General features: G+C 39.6%; 1 protein-coding gene across 1 annotated transcript in view; it reads left to right on the top strand.

Annotated features, from left to right (window-relative positions):
* Positions 1-10528, top strand: part of KDM5A (lysine (K)-specific demethylase 5A) — a 105000-nt gene that overhangs the window by 63860 nt on the left and 30612 nt on the right. Inside the window, exons 20-24 of the mRNA XM_011957124.1 lie at positions 2379-2517; positions 6152-6331; positions 7274-7435; positions 9223-9774; positions 10139-10282. Coding sequence (XP_011812514.1) covers positions 2379-2517; positions 6152-6331; positions 7274-7435; positions 9223-9774; positions 10139-10282 — 1177 coding nt within the window. The remainder of the gene's footprint in view (positions 1-2378; positions 2518-6151; positions 6332-7273; positions 7436-9222; positions 9775-10138; positions 10283-10528) is intronic.

The raw sequence follows: 10528 nt of genomic DNA on the forward strand, positions 1-10528 counted from the left end.
AACCCCCTCCCCACCCTCTTTTTTGAGACAGAGACTTGCTTTGTTGCCCAGGCTGGGCTGTGCAGTGGTGCCATTTTGGCTCATGGCAACCTCCACTGCCCAAGGCTCAATCTATTCTCATGCCTCAGCCTCCCGAGTAGCTGGGATTATAGGTGCATGCCCACCATGACCAGCTAATTTTTTAATTTTTTGTAGAGACGGGGTTTTGCCATGTTGGCCAGGCTTGTCTTGAGCTCCTGACCTCAAGCAATCCAATCCGCCTGCCCCAGCCTCCCACAGTGCTGGGATTACAGGCGTGAGCCACTGTGCCCAGCCTTTTACCCTCATGCTTGAAGGACTTTTTTGCATTAGGTGTAAAATTACTGGTTGACAATTGTTTTGTCTTAGTACTTTGGATATATCATTCTGTCTGCTGTTTTGAAAAGAATCTTGTAGGATTATTCCTTCTTTTTCTCTCATTCCTCTCAGGCTGCTGTCATAGCTAGCCTAGATCACAGTAGCAGGTTCTGTCTGGCCTTAGCCCTCTGTAATTCATTCTCTGTACTGCCACTAGTACTTTGTCAAAACACAGGTGTAACTTTCACTCCCTTACTTAAATCCTTCTCTAGTTTTCTGTTGCCCTCAGGATGAAGTCCAAATTCTCTAACCTGATTTATAAGGTCGTCTGTCATCTAGCCTCTTGCTTAGTTATATATCTAGTCTTATCTCTTGCCATTCTTCCTCTTGTATCCTATGTTCCAAACATTGTGATTTTTCTTCCCAGTTCCTCAAACATCTATGTGCTTTCTCTGCATCTTTGTGCATGTGTATTTTATTCTCCTGTAGAGCACTCTTATTTTCAGCCCATCTCCTGTGGTGTACCGCTACCAACCCTCTCCTGCCCCTGGCCCCAGCTTTCCTGATTAAGCCTTATTCAGAAAGGATGAGAAAGCTTAGACATCACTTTTGGGAAGTCTTCTTTACCCACCAGGTCGATTAGGTTCTCCTACTATGTATTCCAATAGCACCTTTACTTTCATTTGTCATTGTAGTTCTCACAGTGCATTATAAACTCCTTATTAATAATCTTCATAAAATTAAAAAGCTTCATGAGGCTGGGCACAGTGGCTCACATCTGTAATCCCAGCATTTTGGGAGGCTGAGGAGGGTGGATTGCTTGAGCCCAGAAGTTCGAGACCAGCCTGGCCAACATGGTGAAACCCTATCTCTACTAAAAATACAAAAAATTAGCTGGGCAAGGTGGCACATGCCTGTAGTCCCAGCTACTTGGGAGGCTGAGGCATGAGAGTCGTTTGAACCTAGGAGGCAGAGGTTGTAGTGAGCTGAGATTGCGCCATTGCACTTCAGCCTGGGTGACAGCGAGACTCAAAAAATAAATAAAGGTTTCATGAGGCAGGGACTGTCATTCTTGCTCATGAGCAGTTTCCAGTACCTAGAACAGTGCCTAACACATGGTAGGATTCGTGGATGATGAACGATTTCTACCTCAGTAGCTTCCCGTTACTTTACATGATGAAGTCCATGGCTCTCAGGACTCTGCATCTTTCTCCCTGCCAAACTCCCTTTTCCTGTCCCACTCTTTTTCCACCCGTTCCCTGCCTCCAGTTCTCCACATCACCCCCTAATTGCAAACTGAACTATGAACTGCTTTTTAAGTGTTTTTCCATGCCTTTGTTCATTGTATTCCTGGTTTCTTTAACTTCTTTAACTTTTCGTTTTGACAGAATCATACTAATTTAAGGCCTACTTCAAAGCCTTTCTCAGCTTTCCTGGACAGAATTAATCACTGCCTCCCGTAACAGTGAGTTTAAGTAATTTGGTTTTAGTTCCCAGTAGAAGCATAATTCTTATCTTGTATTGTGATTCGTTGAGGATAAGGTCTATGCTTTATTCATCTTTGTGTAACTAATGTTCATGAATGTAGTTTAGGTAAATGTACCTTGTCAACATGAATGGATTTCTAGTCTCTTGTTTTCTACGTTGCTATCAAATGTGCGTCTCTGACAGTTTCAGGTACTGTAGAGAAGTAGAATGGAGGCAGTCTAGTATAGTGAAAGGATCGTGGATCTGACCCTCATTCTGAATCAGTATTTCAGATGTGTCGTTCATTATGCTAAATGACTGGGGAAAATAACTTCTCTTTGAGTTAAAGTTTTCTTATCCATAAAATATTTATGTTTTATTTTATTATAAACTTATGTTTATACATTTTCTTATCTATAAGATGGAAAAGAAAGATACTAGCTGCTTTGCCTCCCTTATAGGATTGTGGTAAGAATTCAGTGAAATCATGTAAATGAAAGTTATCTAAGCATTCTGAAATGTTATTTAAACGTTGATTTCTCATGCATCCTACTCTGTTTTTATTGTTCTTTTAGACCACGGCACAGTGTGGCAAGTTTAGAAAGCATTGTCAATGAAGCCAAGAACATTCCAGCCTTTCTACCCAATGTGTTGTCCTTGAAAGAAGCCTTACAAAAGGCTCGAGAATGGACAGCTAAAGTGGAAGCGATTCAGGTAAGAAGGCTTTTGGATTATCTCACCTATCAGGTAACGCCTGTTTCACGGATTAATCTTTTAAACTGTTAATTCTTTAGAATGGAATAATCTTAATTCAAATGATCCCTAACTTAGATCGACTTGTGATTTTTTGACTTTATGATGGTGCGAAAGTGATATGCATTGAGTAGAAAATGTGTTTCGAATTTTGAATTTTGAACTTTTGCCAGGCTAGCAATGTGTGGGATGACACTGTCTGTCACGATGCTGGGCAGCAGCACAGAGCCACAGCTCCGTCAGTCATGCCGATGTAAGGGTTCTGAGCACCTTTAAGGTAGGGTAGGCTAAGCTGTGTTAGTATGTTAATTTTATTAAATGCATTTTCAACTTACAATGGGGACATAACCCTGTTGTAAGTTGAGGAGCATCTATAAAATAATTCTAGTAAAGTTCACTTACTCTTTTGTCTGATTTTATAATTTAGAGTAATTATTACCTACTTAAATATTGCTTGTTTTTATTGACTCCCTGCTATGAAAGATGATAGAATTAGTTATTTAACTCTTTAGCAATAGGGAATTTGTTACCTACTGTATTCTTCAAATTTTTTTCCATGTGCATGAATTACTTTTAAAATTAGAGGTAGAAAAAGAAAATGAAATTAACATTTACTTAGCACCACAATGAATTACTTTTAAAATTAGAGGCAGGAAAAGAAAATGAAATTAACATTTACTGAGCACCACAATGAATTACTTTTAAAATTAGAGGTAGAAAAAGAAAATGAAATTAACATTTACTGAGCACCACAATGAATTACTTTTAAAATTAGAGGCAGAAAAAGAAAATGAAATTAACATTTACTGAGCACCACAATGAATTACTTTTAAAATTAGAGGCAGAAAAAGAAAATGAAATTAACGTGTACTGAGCACCACAGCACTCTTGCTACTGTTCTAGGTATTTGGGAGCAGGCATGTAAGGGAAGGGTGTAAAAATAGGACTTACAGTATAAAATAGGGTATAAAACTAGAGTCTTCCAAATACATATTTTCTAGTTAGAGAGACATATTTTACACATCTGTAATTTAAAACAGAATGAGGTAAGTGCTAGATAGAGAAAAAAGTATACTTGAATCATAAAAACCGTTAAGCAGCACTTACAGTGTTAAGTATATAAACACTCTTAATTATAGAACTGTAGTCAAAAAGAAAACCAACTTCCACTAAACTGCTGCCCCCAAAAGGAACATATTCTGGGTGTCAAGTTCTTTTTTTTTGTTTTTCGAGACAGAGTCTCGCTGTGTCGCTCAGGCTGGACTGCAGTGGTGGTGTGATCTTGGCTCACTGCAACTTCTGCCTCCTGGATTCAAGCAATTCTCCTGCCCCAGCTTTTCAAGTAGCTGGGATTACAGGCACGCGCCACCAGGCCCAGCTAATTTTTGTATTTTTAGTAGAGATGGGATTTCACCATGTTGGCCAGGCTGGTCTTGAACTCCTCACCTCAGGTCATCCGCCTGCCTTGACCTTCCAAAGTGCTGGGATTACAGGTGTGAGCCACCGTTCCTGGCCTGGGTGTCAAGTTCTAATGACTTCTCTTTTACTTTCTTTTCTGTTGAGGTTTTCTGGGACCTGCTTAGCTGCCAGTGTTTCGTTTCTGTTTTTTTGAATTATTTCTGTTTTTATCCTGACAGCTTCTATGTTTGGTGAGTCTTTGACCTGGCTCCGGCAGTAGTTGTTGTCTTCAAATGTCTGAGAATCTTTAATTGGCTGTTTTATTTATAATTGAAGGACTAAGTCAACAAGTGTAGGTAGCTAACATGTGTTTCCTCTGTAATTTCAAAGGGCTGTCTCTTTCCCAGGCTCTTCCCTTCAGTGACTTGTAGGCTCTAAGTAAGTGGACAGGTTTTGTTATTTGACAGACTTTTCTTTAGGCTGCATGGCCTGGGAGCAGCCTATGTCTAGGCTTAGCCAGAAGGTGTTCTCTAGTCAAATGGCTATAATTGGGCACGAGAAAGAATAATAGTAAATATCATATCTTGATATGAGCTTGTTTTCTATTCCATTTAGTTATCTGGTCCTGTCTTGGTATTGCAGTAGTTGGATTATATCATTTTAATATCTTGTAGGACTAGAGCCACTTCCTTACCCCCTGTAAAAATGCTTAGGTTTTTTCTGTTTTTGTGAGACAGAGTCTCATTCTGTTGCCCAGGCTGGATCTCAGCTCACTGCAACCTCCTCCTCCTGGGTTCAAGCTATTCTTGTGCCTCAGCTTCCCAGGTAGCTGGGATTACAGGTGTGCACCACTGTGCCTGGGTAATTTTTGTATTTTTAGTAGAGACAAGGTTTTGCCATGTTGAGCAGGTTGGTCTTGAACCCCTGGCCTCAAGTGGTCCACCTGCCTCAGCCTCCCAAAGTGCTGGGATTACAGGCATGAGCCACTGCACTCAGCCAAACATTCATAGGCTTCTTGCCTATTTATTTTTCTCCATGGTTCAGTGTATCTTTCAAAATTGAGTTTATAGGCAAATGTATCTGTTAATATTTGGGGAATATCCTTATACTGGAATACAGTATAGATGTTCTGTAAACAATAATGATTTCATTACATGGAAAGTTGAAACATTGTGAACTTGGAAGGAAAATATTTATTCTTATTTCTGTTTGTGTAACTTAAAATGGAGGTGGTTACCAGAATTGAAATACTGCTTTTAGTTGTTGGAAAAATTATGAAAGACTTTGAAATTGGCAAAAAGATATCTAGGTATCCTTTCAGTGGAATACTGGATGTTGTCTAGTGAACTCTCCAGGATTATCTGATTCTAGGGGTGTGTGCCTTAAATTTTCTTTGGCCAGCCTATTTGACACCTGTCAGTTGTTTAAAAAGAAGAGGATAGCAATGCAAATGAAGTATGTCCACAGAAAGGCAGTGAAATTTGTGTGGAATGGTATAGTTGATTTTCACATTGTAGAAAAAGATGATTCAGTTTTCCTCTATATTAAGCATATATTTCTATCTATTAGTAAATGCATTTTCTGATTCCTGTTTATGTATTTATTTATCTATTTTTGAGACAGAATCTCACTGGGTTGCCCAGGCTGGAGTGCAGTGACAGGATCTCAGCTCACTGCAACCTCCGCCTCCCGTGTTCAAGCAATTCTCTTGCCTCAACCTCTTGAGTAGCTGGGATTACAGGCGTGCGCCACCACGCCTGGCTAATTTTTGTATTTTTAGTAGAGACAGGGTTTCACCATGTTGGCCAGGCTGGTCTCAAGCTCCTGACCTCAAGTGATCTGCCTGTCTCAGCCTCCCAAAGTGCTGAGATTACAGGTGTGAGCCACCATGCCCGGCCTGCTAACTGCATTTATATATGTCTGTGCTTTAGATTGTCCTTTGAACTGATTTTTGTATCTGTGGTTCTCTCATTAATTAGTAAATAAAATCATTGATGACATGTTCATTAAAAAAATAATTTACACCAACTTTAAAAAATAGGACATTGGAAGTTATATGAATTCAAGAGATGGAATTCCATGCAAAGAATAGTATTTAATAAAAGAACTAACACTAAACTTTGTAAGGTCTTTCAACAGTATATTGCAAGACCCCATAAGAGAACTCAGATTGTGAGAATCGACTTTGGTTTTTCAGAGTGGCAGCAACTACGCTTATTTGGAGCAGCTTGAGAGCTTGTCTGCGAAAGGACGCCCTATCCCTGTGCGCCTTGAAGCGCTGCCGCAAGTGGAATCGCAGGTAGCAGCAGCACGGGCATGGAGAGAACGGACTGGGCGGACCTTTCTTAAGAAGAATTCCAGCCATACGTTGTTACAGGTACTTGAACTTAAACACTCTCATGAACTTCAGCACTCTCATAAGCCACTGATAATTTAAGTAGTAATAGTATTGGTGAGGGTTATTTTCAGTTTATCTGATTACCATTATACAAGTGATTCTTATTAGGTGATAGCAGATGTTGACTTGAAATCTAGAGTCTTGGGCAAATTCATTTCCAGTTAATCTTGTGCTGTCCCTGGAAAAAGCAATCGGCCTTGGCTTGTTACTGGACTCTAGTCATTGAAATAGTTTTGTTTTGTTTTGTTTTTTTGAGACAGAGTCTTGCCCTGTTGCCCAGACTGGAGTGCAGTGGTGTGATCTCAGCCCACTGCAGTGGTCGCCTCCTGGGCTCAAGTGATCCTTTCACCTCACCCTCCCAAGTGTCTGGGACTACCGACATGCACCACCATACCTGGCTAATTTTTTGTATTTTTGGTGGAGGTGATGTTTCGTCATGTTGCCTGGGCTGGTCTCGAACTCCTTTGAGCTCAAGTGATCCGCCTGCCTCAGTCTCCCAAAGTACTGGGATTACAGGTGTGAACCACCACGTCCAGCCTGTCGTTGAATGATCCTTTTTCTCTGAAGCACAAATTTGTATACTCATCGTCCCTTTGATCTTGAGAAGTTGAACATAGTAGTTAAGAGAAAAGGCTTTGGAATAAGGTCCTTTCGGGTTTGAGAATGGACTCCTTAATTGCTAACCCTATGTCCTTGGGCAAGCTGTTTCCTTTCTGAGCCTCAGTTTCTCTTGTTTATAAAATGTAGATACTAATACCTACTACCTAGGGTTGTTGTGAGGAATGAATTAGATCATGTGTATAAAGTCCTTAAGAAAGTGCCTCGGACACGGTTGAATGGTCAATAAATGGTTCCTTTATTATTTTCACTTCTAAGATTTTTTAAAAACCAGAGTTTGTAATGGTGGTTTTATTTTTGTAGGTGCTGAGCCCCCGCACTGACATTGGTGTATATGGGAGTGGCAAAAATAGGAGGAAAAAAGTGAAAGAACTAATAGAAAAAGAAAAAGAAAAGGATCTGGACCTCGAGCCTCTAAGTGATCTGGAGGAAGGATTGGAGGAAACCAGAGATACAGCCATGGTGGTAAGAAATTACCTAGCGTCTTGAGTTTGCTTGGTGAATACAAAATTCTGTAAAGGTATTAGCAGACTCACAGTTTTTATGTTTTTAACTTTTTATTTTCATATACTTTGGCTTTATGATTATCCATATTTCACATTAAAAGTAAATATTTATAATCAAGATATACAAAAAGTTTAGTATTCTGCTCTTTTCCCAAAATTGTCTGTTCCATACCTCTGTTCTTTATTGTTGTTTTAATAGTCGTCTGCTGGTTCCATCAAGTTGTCCATAGTTTGCTGAGTACAGTAAGTCCTCACTTAACATTATCAATAGCGTCTTGCACTGCAGCTGTAAGTGAAGCAATGTATAGTGAACCCAGTTTTACTATAGGCTGATATAAACAAGAGTTGAGTTCCTTATTTTTTAACCAGCATATTTCTGGTCACAAAAACATCATCAGACTTTTAAAATGAAGACCCCAAACACTTCTGATGTTAAACACTGAGAAAATTCGAGCTAAACATACATTTAAGAAAGAGTAATAAAAACTAGATAATTACCCAATTTTTGGTAAATTAGTGAGTGACAGTGGCATTGGCCAGGAATTGATTTTTTTCATGAATGTTATAATGAAATTACACTGAACATAAAGATGTTATTTGAGGACCTGCTGTAGTTTTCTAATTTTGAGCATTTTGCCTGTTACTAAGTTTCTTATTGTAAGTAATAAAATGAACTTCTTTGTATAGCCTTTTCCTTCTTTTAAATTTCCTAGACTTGACTCTTAGGAATGTAATTACTGGGTTAGAATTTAATATAAACATTTTATGACTCTTATTACTATGTATTTTTTAAAATAATTATACCAGACTACAGATTTCCATCTCTTAATGAGTGTTAAAATACTTGTAGTTGATGAGAATTATGCTTTTTTGGAGGATAGGAGGAATGTGTTAAGATTACTAGAATCCTGAGGAAATAGAAAATAAATACGAATCTGGGCAATAAAAGTAGGGAATTGCGTATGCTATAGCTCTTTCTGCCTACAAATGATTCTGTTTTGAAGCCAATGAAAATGATTTCTGATTAGAGGGCCTGCCTAACAAGTCAGTCTGGCTAGACAAGTAGGACTGAAAATTACTTCAAAATTGTTTCAAAGCTGCTGGTAGTTTAAGAAGAAAATGCACTTGACAGTATTTATAATTAAATTTGTTTGCCTTTATTTACTTTGTTAAATTGAGTTTCATAAAACTCTGTTGTTACAATTGATCAAGTTGTGTTACTCTACTTACACATGAAGAGGCCTTCTAGAGAGAAGTAAGTTAATGTGTATAGGACTTGCCCCAGGGAATGAATGAGGAGGGGATGGGAAACAAATACTTTATTGAGTGTTTTTCTTGTGCAAGGTACCAGGTTAGGCACTTCCGTATGTTACCTTATTTAATCTGTGAAACAGTAAAATAACGGTTGGTAGTATCCTCCTTTTTCAGAAAATGGAGGTTCTGAAACTTGTGCCCCATATTAACAGTCTAAAAGTACAAGAGCCAGGCTTTGTACCCAGGTTGCTTGATTTCAAGGCTGCGCCCTACAGAAGAGGCCGAAGTACCGCACTGACGCACATGATCAGATGTGATAGCACTTTGTCCGTTTCACAGATGAGGAACGTTTGCATGGAGACTGCCAGGGGCCCCAAATTTTAGGAAACTGTTTATAACTGGTAACTTGGAGAAAGATCCCACGGCCTTGAGAATTTGGTATTTTGGGGGTATATTGCAGTGACTCTTCAATTAAATGTTTTTCTTGTACAGGTAGCAGTTTTCAAAGAACGGGAGCAAAAAGAGATTGAAGCCATGCATTCTCTCAGAGCAGCCAACCTAGCCAAGATGACAATGGTGGACCGCATAGAAGAAGTAAAATTTTGCATTTGCCGCAAAACAGCCAGTGGGTTTATGCTACAGTGTGAGCTCTGCAAGGACTGGTTCCATAACAGCTGTGTTCCTCTTCCGAAATCAAGTTCCCAAAAGAAAGGATCCAACTGGCAAGCTAAAGAAGTAAAATTCCTTTGCCCTCTTTGTATGCGGTCTCGAAGGCCCAGGCTAGAGACTATTCTGTCACTCCTGGTATCCCTTCAGAAGTTGCCCGTACGGTTGCCTGAAGGAGAAGCCCTGCAGTGTTTGACAGAACGTGCTATGAGTTGGCAAGATAGAGCACGGCAGGCTCTAGCCACAGATGAACTCTCCTCTGCCCTGGCCAAACTGTCTGTGTTGAGCCAGCGTATGGTGGAACAGGCAGCTCGAGAAAAAACTGAAAAGATCATCAGTGCAGAACTCCAAAAAGCAGCTGCCAATCCAGACTTACAGGCAAGTTTAGGATTTACATTCTTTTTCTATTTCATGGGATATGTCAGTGTATAAATAGTAAATCGAGTCTGTCTTACCAATTGATTAGGAAAATAACAGTAACTTGTCAGCAATTATCCATTGCATTCTCATTCAACATATACTATTATACTTTTTTTGGATGCGTACTTAGTGAACTATTCCTGGGAATGTCATTCAGGTGGACTTTGGCACCATCATCAAATAATTTGATTTCTACTAACTGTTGAAGAACTCTGTTAGCCACTTTGCTTATTCATTACATTTTGGTGATCTTAGGCACACATTAATTCCCCTGCTGGTCTCTCATGTCTTGCTGTTCATCTTGGAATTCTTTGTTGTTTAGGGACACTTACCTAGTTTCCAGCAGTCTGCTTTTAATCGGGCGGTGAGCAGTGTGTCATCTTCTCCTCGACAAACAACGGACTATGATGACGAAGAAACAGACTCTGATGAAGACATTCGAGAGACGTATGGCTACGACATGAAGGTAGTTAACGGACAGGCTGTGTGGGTTCATACCTGATCATTGGGTTTGTTTAAAAAAAAAAAAGCTATTGAACAGTGATGGTTGAGGCCTGAAAGTGAAAGAGAAAACTAGTCATTTATCTCTTCTTCTTTTTTTTTTTGAGACAGAGTCTCGCTCTGTCGCCCAGGCTGGAGTGCAGTGGCCGGATCTCAGCTCACTGCATTCTTCTCCTCCCATCACTCTTCTCTCATCCTCTCTCTCTCTTTT

Source organism: Colobus angolensis, unplaced genomic scaffold (assembly GCF_000951035.1).
Source record: "Colobus angolensis palliatus isolate OR3802 unplaced genomic scaffold, Cang.pa_1.0 Scaffold437, whole genome shotgun sequence".
Lineage (NCBI taxonomy): Eukaryota > Metazoa > Chordata > Mammalia > Primates > Cercopithecidae > Colobus > Colobus angolensis.